The sequence below is a fragment of the Aspergillus udagawae genome (genome assembly GCF_001078395.1).
Source record: "Aspergillus udagawae IFM 46973 DNA, scaffold_2, whole genome shotgun sequence".
Lineage (NCBI taxonomy): Eukaryota > Fungi > Ascomycota > Eurotiomycetes > Eurotiales > Aspergillaceae > Aspergillus > Aspergillus udagawae.
Genome location: NW_025091265.1, coordinates 978,963 through 991,720, shown reverse-complemented (window position 1 = coordinate 991,720; position 12,758 = coordinate 978,963). Strand labels below are relative to the sequence as shown.

The window sequence follows — 12,758 nt, the reverse complement described above, 5'->3', positions numbered from 1 at the left end:
CCTTAGAGAATAAAACAAGACAATTAATTTTCAATCTCACCGTACAGAAGGAAATTGTGGTAGGGTATATTACATAACCGCACAATTAATATCCTGTCCCTGCACTATTCGAATCCGACTCAACTACAGCGTCACGACAAGCTTCTTCCCCGAGACACCCTTCCTCTGGAGATCCAAAGCCCCTTGAATCTTGTTCAGCCCCTTGCCTACCACGTGCGGTGGAGGGGCTGGCACAAACTGGCGCTGCTCAAGCGCCTGTGGCAGGAACTCCGTGTAGATGCGAGCCACGACGCTCTCAGCGTCGACTAGGCCATCGAGGAGAATGAATTTGGCTTCGATCCCGGTCCGAAGACGCCTCCCGGTCGACTTGATCATGCCGCCGACCATGCCTATTAAGTACGTGCCTTTGCCGACAAAGGTCGTGAGTTTGTCGGCGGGTATTATGGCGCCGGCCACGGCGATGCGCTTCCGCGTGAGGCGGACATCATGATGCCGCATCACCGCGGTACATGCCTCGACAGCCCCACGGCCAATGGTGTAGGCGCCGACCAGCTCGCGGCCCTGCAGAGCATCCAGGAGGTCCTTGACTAACGTTTTGCTCCTGTAGTCGAAGACATGGGTGGCACCGAGACTCTTGACGTACTCGAAGTTCCTCGGGGACGAGGTAGATATGACTTGGTAGCCAGCGGACACGGCCAGCTGCACGGCGTTGCTCCCCACGCTCGACGCGCCGCCGGTGATGATGACGGTGCGCGGCAGGCCGGACTTGCCCACAACGTCCATAGGGGCCGGGATTCGAGGCATGTCGAGGCCCAGATAGTCAGGGTGAAAGAGGCCCCACGCGGCCGTCCCGAGACCCAGCCCCAGGACACAGGCCTGTTCGTCGGTGATGTGAGGTGGAATGGGTGCTAGCAGGTGCTGTCGCATTACCGTGTACAGCTGGAACCCACCCTCGGCCGGGCGGTTGACCTCCTTGGCTATGGCCGTGGCGCTTCCGAAGACTCGGTCGCCTACCTGGAACCGCTCGACGTCGGGGCCGACCTCGACTACTTCGCCGGCAACATCGGTGCCGAAGATGAAGGGGTATTTGATATATCCAGCGATCGCCGGTCCAATGAACTGCAACACCCAGTCGAAGGGGTTAATGGCCACGGCGGTGTTCTTGATCACCACTTGGCCCGGGCCGGGGGGTGTGTAGGGCGCGTCGCCAACCTTGAACGGTCGTGCCTTTTTGGCGGGGATCCAGGCCGCCTGATTATTTGGAGTCATTGCGATTGGAGTGAGGTAGTGGATGGTGTGAAGTAAACCGAATGAAACAAAAGCTGCCAAACTTGAGCGGGGTTATATGGATATGATATTAATGAGACCACTAAAATGAGCTCAAGGGCTTCCATACCAAGGACGGACTCTGCGCGGCATTCAGAGGACTGAATTCCGGTTGAGACATGCCATAGATGTCAATTCGAGTTATTTTCGCGCCATTTCCCTTCCTCGTATCGTCCCTCGAAAAGGTCTGCTTCTTCCGCGTACAGGGTATTTTGTAGTCCAAAGAGAATAGACTGCGCCACAAGCGTTGCATCTTAAGTGGCTGCTACCCTTATTTTTGTTTAGTTCTTACTAAGATATAACCCCGCCGTCTCACTCTCTTCTTCCTGTGGCGGCCAGATCCGACGTTAATGGACGTCTTGTATAGAAACGGACTTCGGAGGTTTAAATCCGTTGGCATGACACGGCGGGATTTAAGTAATCTCCGCTCAAGGAACTCCCTAACATCCCTCCGTTCAACATCTCTGAACAACTCCCTCCTACCTATTATCAACTGAGCTGTCGGGATTTCCTCGGATACTATGGAGAGATCGAAATCGAAACCAGCCCTCGGCCAAGCATGCACCTATGGCCAAGCATGCACGCATTGCTACAAGGCCAAGTGCCGGTGCGTGCGTGCTCCAAGTGGTGATACTTGTGAAAGGTGTCTCCGTCTCAAGAAAAGGTGTGAGCCATCACAGTCGGTTCGCCGGCGGAATGCTCAGAAGGCCCAGACAGACACAGCGTCTGATAGGCGGATCGCTCGACTGGAAGACAAAATGGAGAACTTGTTATCCGCTATGCAATGTATCATCGGTTCCACGGCGGCTCCGGACTCTGCTGTCCACACCCTTCAACTCGGCCACGGAGACAGGGTTTCATCGTCCACGTCTTCTTCGAATACCACTCTAGTAACCCCTGCGAGCACTTCTCTCGGCTTCAGTGAGGGACCGAACTTCACGATAGAGGCGATTCAGTATTCTCTGTCTACTCCCGCTCCATCGCCAAATCAAGCAGACGAACGGCTCGATTTCTTCCGGTCCCGAATGCTGCCATTTTTTCCGTTCATCGACCTGACCCCAGACATGACAAGCTGCTATCTGCGCCAGAACAGGCCTTTCTTGTTCCAAGCCATCCACACCGTGACCACATTCTCAACCCAGGAAAGACTGACTCAGGTGGAGGAGCTGAAGCGTCTCCTGTTCACATCAGCCTTGCTCAAGGTCCAGTCAAATATCGACCTGCTGCTTGGATTACTAACATACCTAGCATGGAGTACTGACCCTTTTCTTGGCGGAGCTGATCTCGTCTCTCGCCTCATGATGCTCGCCATTTCCCTCGTCTATGATCTGCGATTGTTCAAACCATCCTCACCAGACGTGCAACTCATGATGACTATAACCCAGGGGCGGGCGGATGACAATAATCAGAGCCACGACGACGAAACGCCCTACAGCTTATTGGAAAGGCAGCGGGCAGTACTGGCGTGTTTTATTTTGAGCTCCAAGTGCGCATGCCTTCCTTAGGGTGGACCCGTACTAACGTATGACTACCCTAGTATTGCGACACACCTTGGGCGTCAAGACGCTTTACGATGGACGCCTCAGATGGAAGAGGCTCTTCGAGTCCTGTCAATAAGCCAAGCATGCCCTGCAGACAGGCTATTTGTCTCTCAAGTCCGCTTGCAGTTGTTAAAGCAAAGAGCGGACGACGTCCGACAACAAGACGAGGCTCGTACCGGAACAGCTCCTGCGGCGATTTCAGCTCCTCGCCTATTGTATCTCAAGACTTTACGTAGGGAGCTCCATGAGCTAAGATCTTCGTTTCCTCAAGATCTGCCCCAGCTAGGTAAGTAGGTTCCCAAGCGAATAACCAGGCAAACTATCTCCGCTGCGATGATGGCTGATACCTTCACTGGGGGATGCAGACATTCTCAATGCACACGCCCAATACGTCGAATTATACATAAATCAGCTCGCCTACTCCGTCAGTCAAGACTCTCATCCTCTCAGTCTGTCTGGAGTACTAGGATTCGAACGCCTGGAATGTTTGTGGCGGTCGGTTGAGAGCATCAAGTCGTGGCTGGACCATTTCTACCGGATCCCTTGCTCGCAACTTGTCGGCCAACCTTTTCATTTTTGGTCCCAGATGATTCTGACAGTCACATTGTTAAAATATCTATCAACACTCCAAGACCCAGAATGGGATTGCCAAGCTGTGCGGAACACGGTTCACTTGATCTCGACAATGGACTGTATGCTGCAGAAGCTCGATCTGAGCAGCAAGGAGCCGGGACTTCAGTGCGATGACCATCTACTCAAGTTTTTATCGAAGCTTTTAACAAGGTGTCGCCTGTGGGCTGAAGCTCGGTGGCATGACGAGGAAACCAGGCCCTGCCGGAGTGCAAATACTCACACCGCTAGTAACAATCACCCTATCCCAGATCTAGATCAGATGGTCTGGATGCAGTCGATGGATTTGGGGGATGATCAGTGGTTTGAAAATGTACTCGGTATGCCTACTACATTCTACTAGTTTGGAGGAGGTCAAAATGTCGATGTCAGGTCTGGATATCGTTTGCACGCATAACATTGGTACTATTCTCTTTCCTTCTTCCAGATGTACGATCATCCGCATATAGATACGCGAGTAGACTTTAGCAGGTGTCGCCTTCATTTCCCGGAGGTCTTCTTGCGCTTGGCCTGTTCCTCAAGGTACCGTTTTACCTCTTTTGCCTCTTCCACATCTGTGTCCTCCTTTTCGATTTCATATGCCTTCAGATGCTCTGGGATCTCTTCGTACTTCGCATCGCGGTCGTACAGTTTGTCTAGTTGCTGGGTATTCTCCTCTGGAACATCGTAGTTGATGTGGAACCAATGACCATCCAGGCACATGAGATATGGCGCGACAGATGGTATGGTCCAGGCTTCATCCGCAGTTTGGGACGAGTTGTCTTTACTGGCCATTGCGAGGGTTATTTAGTGGATAGAGAGATAATAATTGTCTCCTTTAATAATTAGTGAGGGATTTTGTTTGTGTGGAGGGGAACGAAGAGAAGGAAGCCTTAATGGACGAAAGGATAGAGTCATCTGCTAGTGAATTGATCTGCTGGGCTTTCTGGGCGTAACAGACCGCGATAATCACACCTGGTAACCGTGCTAAGCGATGACTAAATGACGCGTTATGCTCCTAATAATATACTTTGTCGTTCCATTGTCTGCCTGGTCAGGTAAGTCTAATTGTGACGATGCGGAGTATTAAATCTCTTCTGCATATTGTGCTTCTGGCCTATTACATTGTTTGAATCTTTTAAGTTGTTTTATTATGTTGCGGATAACGTTTGCGCAGAATATTTTGGAACAGGGGTATGGATCTTAGGTTCTGAAGCCAATGGTCTCATTTTTCCTCGTAATTTGGCCTACAGTGGTTTACACTCGAGATATAAGACAGTTACAAGGTATAGCAGGTGGTGGGAAGGTGGCTGGTTATCCACTGATTAACTTCCTTAGCCTAGTCCAACGACGACTCCATTTGCGTTTTCGAATCCGAAACCGAATTGCTCTTTCCAGTCATCGTAATTATAGTCCGTAATTTCAGAGACGGCCTGGAGGATACGCGTAACAATGTAAGAAATCTGGATCATGGCGTAGCGGCCTAGTCCGGGTTGCAAGCCGTCAGCGACCGTTTGATACTACTATCGACGATGAATACTCACGGCCTGGGCAGGTCCTGGGGCCTTGAAGAAATGGAAGATACCCCGGTGGATCGCCATTTAACACTTCCCACCGTTCCGGAAAAAATTCAGTGGCGTTGACTCTGAAGACTTCACTCATGCGGTGGCTCGCCCAAATTGAGATGACTACTATAGTCCCTTTCCTCACTAGAACGTTAGACATGCCGTTACTACCTCCTCCGTAAGGCATGAGGGTGTCTTTATTTGCTATTCGTGCATCGAATGGAACCGCCGGGAAAAGGCGCATTGCTTGGTAGCCCGAATCTCTCAGTATAGCCCGCAGAATTGGCTTTAATCGTATCACATACCTTCATTGAGTACATAGTGTAAATACTTCATGCTCTGTAGCTGTTCGTATGTAGGATGCTCATACCCGACATTCTCGAGTATAGTGGCCCGCAACTTTTCAGTCACTCGCTCGTCCTTAGCCAGAAGGAAAAAAGTGGCGGATAGTACTGTTGTCATGCTGTCGATTGCTGCTAGGAGTATACTCAGGCAGTGGTCACTAAGCTGATTGACATCCTGGATGTCTCTGACAAGCCCACGAAGAAACAAGGATCCCCCCACTGATCTCTTGCTTTGATTACCATCGCTCACCTTGCCAGGATTTGCTAACTCTTGATCCACGTGCTCTATGACATGTTTTCTCGCGTCATCGCATGCAATTTGGTATCGCTTCTTCGAGTAAAGATGGTGAAGAGGCCCTAGGCGACCACATTTGGCTATGGTGTTTTTTATGTAGTTCAAATTCTTGACAAAGTGCTCATTCGAGGTAGTCTGAGTCAAGCCAAGCTGATCTGCCGAGCCTCCCAGTGCGAATGATGTCATGATGTCGGTGCATAGGTCCGCAAACGTTGCTTGAATGTTAAAGCCTGTCCGATTTAATGGTACACTTCTCAGAAATCTCCCCACGTGCTCCTCCAGAACACTGAGGTTGCAAATTTCGCGGTTGTTGGCGAGCGCGGTCCGGAAGACCTTTCTCGTTTTCTTCCACTCCTCCAAGCCCTTAGCGGCGAAGATACCGTTTGGCGTTGCATACATGAACAAGCTCCCTATATGATCAGCAGGGAAGTAGTCTCCAACCCCAGTAGAAAGCACTCGCGTGATATTATGAGTGTTATGGGTAAATATGATCCTCTTTCCTAAAATATTAGCGGCATATGTGTCGCCGTACGTTTTGAATAAGCGATCTGTATACTGGCAGACGTCCTTCTGTTTGAAATGCTGGACCAGTTTAACAAGCGTGAAGATTCCAAGCCAGTCCCAAGCGTTGTGGAGGGGCGGCCTCTCATACTGATTGTCGATTGAGTGATTGGAGAGCTTTCTGCGCCGAAACAATAAGGCTGTAAAGACGCCCAATGCAATAATTAGAAAAAACGACATTGTGAACAGGTCAGACTTGACTCAAAGCTTTCTTTTTTTTCCTCAGCGTCTTGAAGGACTTAATACCAGGTACTTGGTGGTTGCGCAATAATTGCGTCTTCTACAAGAAAATATCACTACCGCATTTCATCCGCATGCGGAAGCTAAGTTGCATTAGACGAAGGATGTGGTATTCACGTGCAATGGGTATGATCCACATACAGTCTAGATATGTCATCACTTTGTCACGAAAGAGTCTTGTTGTTGTGATGGTTATGTGCGTGGTGGATGGACGGTTATGGAGTGATTTGTTATCTGTTGAACTAAAAAGCCTTACAGATAACTTAGGTGAAACATAACTTTTATGACGGGAATGTGTGGGTTGGAACAGGATCCGCCCGTGCTTGTTATGATCACAACAATAATGGCATTCATGTAGTTGGCATACCTCACAGTCTGACCAACATTGAACAGCGCTCTGCGGCTGCTAATTACATGACAACGGACAATAACATGTTTATTAGGAATTATGGAAGAATTCAGTTGGGGCAACGAGAGCTTCGAAGATAACGGCCGAGAGCCATCATAGGAAAATAGTGTCGATAGTAGTCATACCCCAGGTAGAAATGATTAGGAAAACCAGTACCAGTGTACGCTTTTTCCGGCCATGAAGCTCCTCCAAGTTCCTCTGATGTTTGCGAGGAAACCAAATATCCAATGCCGCGTACAATGGAGTCATCAGTGTGGGGAAGGTAAGCTAGCAAGCCCATCAATGCCCATGCTGTTTGGGAGGGAGTGGATTCTCGTTGCTGTATTTCAGCATGGCGGTACGAGAGTAAAGACTCGCCCCAGCCACCGTCGGGATTCTGCTTTGATTTGAGCCACTGCAGAGCGGGCTGTACCAGTTCTCGAACTCGAATGTCCTCCTCAACAAAGTAAGATAAGCCACATAGGGCATGACCTGTGCCATATATATAGTTGGATCCCCAGCGCCCAAACCAAGCACCATATGGTTCTTGATTCTGAACTAGATAACTAATGCCACGATTGCATGCCATATGAAGCTCAGCATAAAGATCATCTGCATCATTGCTCCTCTCGCGGGCAAGAATGATCATCAGCCCAAAAGCTTCCAAGATGCGGCCGGTGATGTCGGGACACGACGTGTCACACAGACTGTCCATGTCACTGAAAGGGATTTTATTGAGAAACAACTTGTCGTTTTCAACATCAAAAGCAGCCCATCCTCCATCGGAATTTTGCATACCAAGGATCCATTTAGCTGCTGTCCTCACAGAATGTGATGTGATCGTTTGAGGGTCATATTTGGCCTGAGCAAGAATAACGGCAGCTGTGTCATCCACATCGGGGTACCATGTATTTTCGTACTCAAAGCTAAAGCCACCAGGCGCTAGGTGCGGACGGTACACACACCAATCCCCGCGAGACTCTAGCAGTTGGTGATCCCGGATCCAGTGTATCGCCTTGCTGATTCTCTCCCGGCTAGTTGACATGGCGTCACAAAGTCCGATAGACATCAACGCCGTATCCCACACTGGGGAAACACACGCTTGGATCCGCTTACCATTGCAGTCCTTCCAGGAGAAATTTTCCAAGGCCTGTATTCCGAGTCGAATTGGTCGGTCATCGGTCTGGTATCCCTCAAGGGCAAACGCATACACACTCCCATGCATTGGCGGGAAGATTCCGGCCCAGTCTCCTGTTACTTCCTGACGTTCCAGGATCCATTCTATACAGCGCCGTCGTGCATAAGTACGTACCAGAGGAATGGACCGAAGTCCATTGAATTGGTATAGCAACTTGTCCAAAACACTGAATGCAAGCCCAACAATGTCCATTTCACCTAGTAGTGTCCAAACAGATGGACCGTAAGTCACGCTTTTATTGCTCGGATCTTGCCATAATTCGTCCAGATAGTTATTTTCTGCTGAACGTCCGTTCGGCAGTGCGTACACTGGCTGATGATGGCAAATGATCAATAAAGGGGCAATAGTGCCGCGAGCCCAGGACGCAAACCTGTAGATACTGATCGGCAGTATGGAAGGTAGAAGTATGAGCTCCACGGGGAGCTGGGGTACTGCACTCCATGGGAACAAGCCAAAGGTTGCTAGGAAAATGCGAGTAAACACACGAACTTCAGCTATGCCGCCTGCCTTAATGATAAATTTTCGGGCGTTTTCCATGGCTGGTAAATCGGTCTTAGTCCCAAGTATTTTCAACGCAAGATATGCTTCGGTCGTGCTAGATACATCGCCTGGGTACTCAGGTGCCAGACCCCACGAACCGTCAGAGTTTTGTTCGGAGAGCATATAGCGACAATAGGCCTCGCGCTCAGCGTTCAAGTCCAATCCTAGCGCCTGTCGGAGGAATATATATTCGGCAGTGATCGTGACATTGGACTTGAGTTCCCCGCACCAGTGGCCATCAGAGTGCGCAGATCCTAGAGCATACTCCGTGGAGAGCTTCAGTGTATGCTCGACCCGGGCAATAAGATCATCTGCTTTGGATGCATGATGTTCACGCGTTTTTTTCTTTGTGGCTGGCTTCTGTGTTGATGTGTGTTTGACTGCGATGTTGTCCGGACCGATTAGTGGCATCGTGATGACCAGACATTGAAGGAAAGACCGAGTGACACCGATGATCGCTTGGATGTTTCACGTCGGGAACTTGAATACTTGATTACCCTACAGTACATTTTATATAATCTTACATTCAGGGATATCAGCCATGGGGGAAAAGGAAGTTGCATTTCCGAGTTACATCACCACAAGTTGGGTTTACTTTCTTGGATAAGATCCATGACTATCTGGTTTCAAGACAAGTATCCATCAGTTGATCGCGATCATCCTATATCCGGCGACCTGATCTAATAATTAGCTATTCTTTGGTAACGTCCAGTTCGCTAAGAAGGCCGAAAACGGAGCAGGCAATCCATGGTTCGGGTAAAGGAATTGAGAGAAAGGCGAGTTCAACCATGTCTCTTCCTGCCCGTGTCAACACAAATATGGCACGTCAACTGATGGGGTTACATAAAGCTTTTGATCTCGGCAGTCTATGGATGTTAGGTACAAGGACAAGTACCCTTGAATAGTCGTCTGTATAGGATGTACTTTTACTACCGTGACATTGACACGATTAGGAACTCTCCCAATCTACCTACATAGAAGCCACTCGACTATCCAGATTAGTCATCCCTTGCCGGCGGTGGATTAACGTAATCGGTAAGCGATCCGCCATTGCGGCCGCCATCTGCTGTATTCCATATAAAATGGCACATTTTTAAACATTAGGATTTCCATCACAACAGCTTTAGGGGAATTTTTCTATAAGTAGAGTTATATATATGTATAACATAGAATAGAAATTCAGTTTTGTCTAATTTTTTTAGGATTTTTCTGAAGTGATAATCTAGTATCATTCTTAAATACAAAAAATACGGCTGTAAAGAATATTACCTTAAGAAAATGAATCCCACAAAGATCTCTACTTAATATATACATATTCAATATGAGAGTATTTTGTATACTAAGTTTTAGGTATCCTAGATGCTTTTTGTTGAGATATTGAAGTTTTGAAAAGTGCCATTTTATATGGAATACAGCAGTTGGCAGCTGGCATATAATAGCGGATCGCTTACCGATAACGTGTTGGGATACTCAGAAGTACTACCTTCATCACTTCTCCTGATTCTATAATTACTGACTGGCACATCGACTTTGGGAAAATCTCAAGTCTCCGTCCTCCCTCAGAGAGACTTACACAAGAATGGGCCTTTTCTCACCATTCGAGCGGCGCACACGACCCCCTACAATCCCTACCGACCGAATTGTTCCGTTGCGCTATTTTGATGACCAGAACTACCTACGTCATTGTCACGACTTATGCGCGACTCCGATGGCCGATATTCAGTATGTGTCAAGAAAAATCTGGATAGGTCGTATCGTTTTATCTGTAGGTACGAGTGTAAGCAATAAGATCATTACATCCCTATTGATTGCACAAGATCCCAAATGGGATGGAGTAGTGTCGATATCATTCCAAGCTCAATGAACTTCACAAGTACTGTGGTCCTTAACTCGGGTCAAGCGAGACACAGTGGCAATTTCAGAAAACCCAACCACACTTGAGCGCTGAATAACAACGTAGCTGGCGTTTAATTAACCTTCCTTCGACGGACTCGGACAGTAGCACTTGGTGGTACAAGCATATGCTCCCCCCAAATCATATTGTCCGGTCTTTTGTCCAGATGCTCGATATCGTAGTTTAAAACAATATATGCGACGATCATCTTGAGAAAATGAACAGCAAAATGCCGAGCCGGGCTGAGGAGCATGTTAGGTCAATGGGCAATATTCGACCATCTCAGAAGGAGAGAAACTCACCACGCATGACGTCCTGAGCCAAAGGGTAGATATGTCGAGGTGGCTGCTACCATATGCATTTTCTGCTTGGACATACTAGCGTCTTGAGTATTGTCTCTCCCGCTTAGACCACTGCCATTTTCATTAGTCTGCTCTTCGACGAATCGGTATGGCTTGTATGACTGTCCCTCAGGATAGAACTTCTCATCTGTATGGATATCGAAGGTGGACGCGGCAACCCACATACCCCGTGGCAGATGTTGGCCCGTGGGCAAGGTGATACCGGATGGATGGATGACTTCTCGGTTTGATGCATGTAAGACCGCTGGAGTTAGACGTAATGTTTCCCGAATGGCACTATCTGTGTACCAGAGCTTCTTAAAAGACGTTGGGGCTGCCCATTCTTTCTCTGAACTAAGGATGTTTGCGGCTTCCTGCCGAAGCTGCTGATGTAGTCCCATTTCTGGCGGAGAGCTTGCAATATCTAAGATTGCAGCACAAGCGCTAGGGACGGTGGTCATAAATGGTAGCAAGACCTGCGTTCTTATGTCAGTTAAGGTTCAAAGCGACCCAAAAAAGGGACTTACAAAGAAATTGATAAACGCGGAGAGATGTCCCTCATCGAGCTTTTCAGACCCACGCAACCTGTGAGAAACTCGAATGAACGAGGTTACTAGGTTATAAGGTACCCTGGAATCCTTTTCAGAGATCTGCTCTTTTTCTTCCTGCTTGATCTGGGCCAGCCACTCCTTGATGAGTGATGTGGTGGCAGCCCACCCTCTCTTTTGAACAAAGTACAGGGGAACTCTGAGAAAGATGGAAAGCAGGGGCTGCAAGAACCAGGGGGTCAATTGACCACACATTATCATGGCACCTGTATGGAGACTGATCAATCTGGTGAGAGAACGTATGTAGGATTCATCACGGCACAGCGGCAAGCCCCATGAGATCCGGGCACTCGTGCGGAGTACAACTCGTAGCATCACTTCAAGGAGGCGGACAGGCTGCCAGTTGTGGCAATCTTTCCCAAATTCCTGGTCAATATTTCGACGGAGCTCGTCAGCGAGATCAGACTGGATCCGGTCTATATTCTGAGTGAGAAACTGGTTGATCAGCACAACGACAATCTTCACATCCATTGCAGAACGAGCAATGGGAAGGAGATGATCAAGGCTCAGATTCTGGTTCATGACTTCGTGCGGAGATAGAATATTGTCAGGTTGCCGGATCGCCCATTCAAAGTCTTTCACTGGCAAGATGGCTTGAGGACGTAGATTGCCAATGGCATGAACAAAGAGCTGATCATGTCGATTAAACTATTCTCATAGCCATTATTAGATAATGGCGCCATTCAATCGAATCGCAAGCATATATAAATGTATGTTTACCTCGGCATATCCTTCTAAGAGGCTCAGTCGTCCTGAAAGCCAGCCTCGGAACCAGAACCTAAGCCCACCAAAGATATTCTTTCTTTGCCCTGCGCGCGGAACCCCTTTGGGGAATGAAGGGGGAATCTTCCATCGCCCAAAAATAAGAGCGATAAGAATGGGGGATACAGCGCCGAGAAGCAGGGCGATGGATAGGTGTGGATAAATAGAAACCAAGGGCAGCTGCATCATCCTGATCGGTGGAATTGCTATCTTACTGATACTGCACATAGAAAGTTCGTAGGACTGAATAACCTGAGCTCTGGCGGCCGCATCTGGAAGATACATGGGCGAACATTTGTAGGGAAGGATTGCACCATAGGGTCATGATTAAAAGTCATAACAAGGACAACTACACAGAATTAACCTTAAATGCAGTCCGTGGTCAATGTACTATCCACCGGTTGGATTCATGACGGGGTTACATTCCAGATGATCCAGACCGGGATGGGCTGGCTTACTAATGGGGAAATAAGGACCTTAATCTCCGATCGGAGAGTTGCTTGGACATAATCCCACAGTTCTGCAATTATAGACTACGCATTCGTA

At 48.5% G+C, this 12,758-nt stretch overlaps 6 protein-coding genes across 6 annotated transcripts; 1 reads left to right on the top strand and 5 right to left on the bottom strand.

Annotated features, from left to right (window-relative positions):
• Nucleotides 1-123: 123 nt before the first annotated feature.
• On the bottom strand, nucleotides 124-1,269 carry Aud_002676 (zinc-binding alcohol dehydrogenase family protein; the record flags this gene model as incomplete). The annotated part of the gene is made up of 1 exon (XM_043287639.1): nucleotides 124-1,269. The coding sequence occupies one exon, from the start codon at nucleotides 1,267-1,269 to the stop codon at nucleotides 124-126; it is 1,146 nt and encodes a 381-aa protein (XP_043143574.1).
• Nucleotides 1,270-1,847: 578 nt separating this feature from the next.
• On the top strand, nucleotides 1,848-3,840 carry Aud_002675 (uncharacterized protein; the record flags this gene model as incomplete). The annotated part of the gene is made up of 3 exons (XM_043287638.1): nucleotides 1,848-2,812; nucleotides 2,864-3,153; nucleotides 3,233-3,840. The coding sequence occupies 3 exons, from the start codon at nucleotides 1,848-1,850 to the stop codon at nucleotides 3,838-3,840; spliced, it is 1,863 nt and encodes a 620-aa protein (XP_043143573.1).
• A 137-nt stretch (nucleotides 3,841-3,977) lies between these two features.
• Nucleotides 3,978-4,271, bottom strand: Aud_002674 (uncharacterized protein; the record flags this gene model as incomplete). The annotated part of the gene is made up of 1 exon (XM_043287637.1): nucleotides 3,978-4,271. The coding sequence occupies one exon, from the start codon at nucleotides 4,269-4,271 to the stop codon at nucleotides 3,978-3,980; it is 294 nt and encodes a 97-aa protein (XP_043143572.1).
• A 539-nt stretch (nucleotides 4,272-4,810) lies between these two features.
• Nucleotides 4,811-6,421, bottom strand: Aud_002673 (uncharacterized protein; the record flags this gene model as incomplete). Its single annotated transcript, XM_043287636.1, has 3 exons — nucleotides 4,811-4,959; nucleotides 5,021-5,287; nucleotides 5,347-6,421. 3 exons carry the CDS (start codon nucleotides 6,419-6,421, stop codon nucleotides 4,811-4,813), a joined length of 1,491 nt encoding a protein of 496 aa, XP_043143571.1.
• A 518-nt stretch (nucleotides 6,422-6,939) lies between these two features.
• Nucleotides 6,940-9,018, bottom strand: Aud_002672 (terpene cyclase/mutase family protein; the record flags this gene model as incomplete). Its single annotated transcript, XM_043287635.1, has 1 exon — nucleotides 6,940-9,018. One exon carries the CDS (start codon nucleotides 9,016-9,018, stop codon nucleotides 6,940-6,942), a length of 2,079 nt encoding a protein of 692 aa, XP_043143570.1.
• A 1,556-nt stretch (nucleotides 9,019-10,574) lies between these two features.
• Aud_002671 (cytochrome P450) lies at nucleotides 10,575-11,972 on the bottom strand (the record flags this gene model as incomplete). Its single annotated transcript, XM_043287634.1, has 3 exons — nucleotides 10,575-10,743; nucleotides 10,804-11,318; nucleotides 11,370-11,972. The coding sequence occupies 3 exons, from the start codon at nucleotides 11,970-11,972 to the stop codon at nucleotides 10,575-10,577; spliced, it is 1,287 nt and encodes a 428-aa protein (XP_043143569.1).
• Nucleotides 11,973-12,758: the final 786 nt, after the last annotated feature.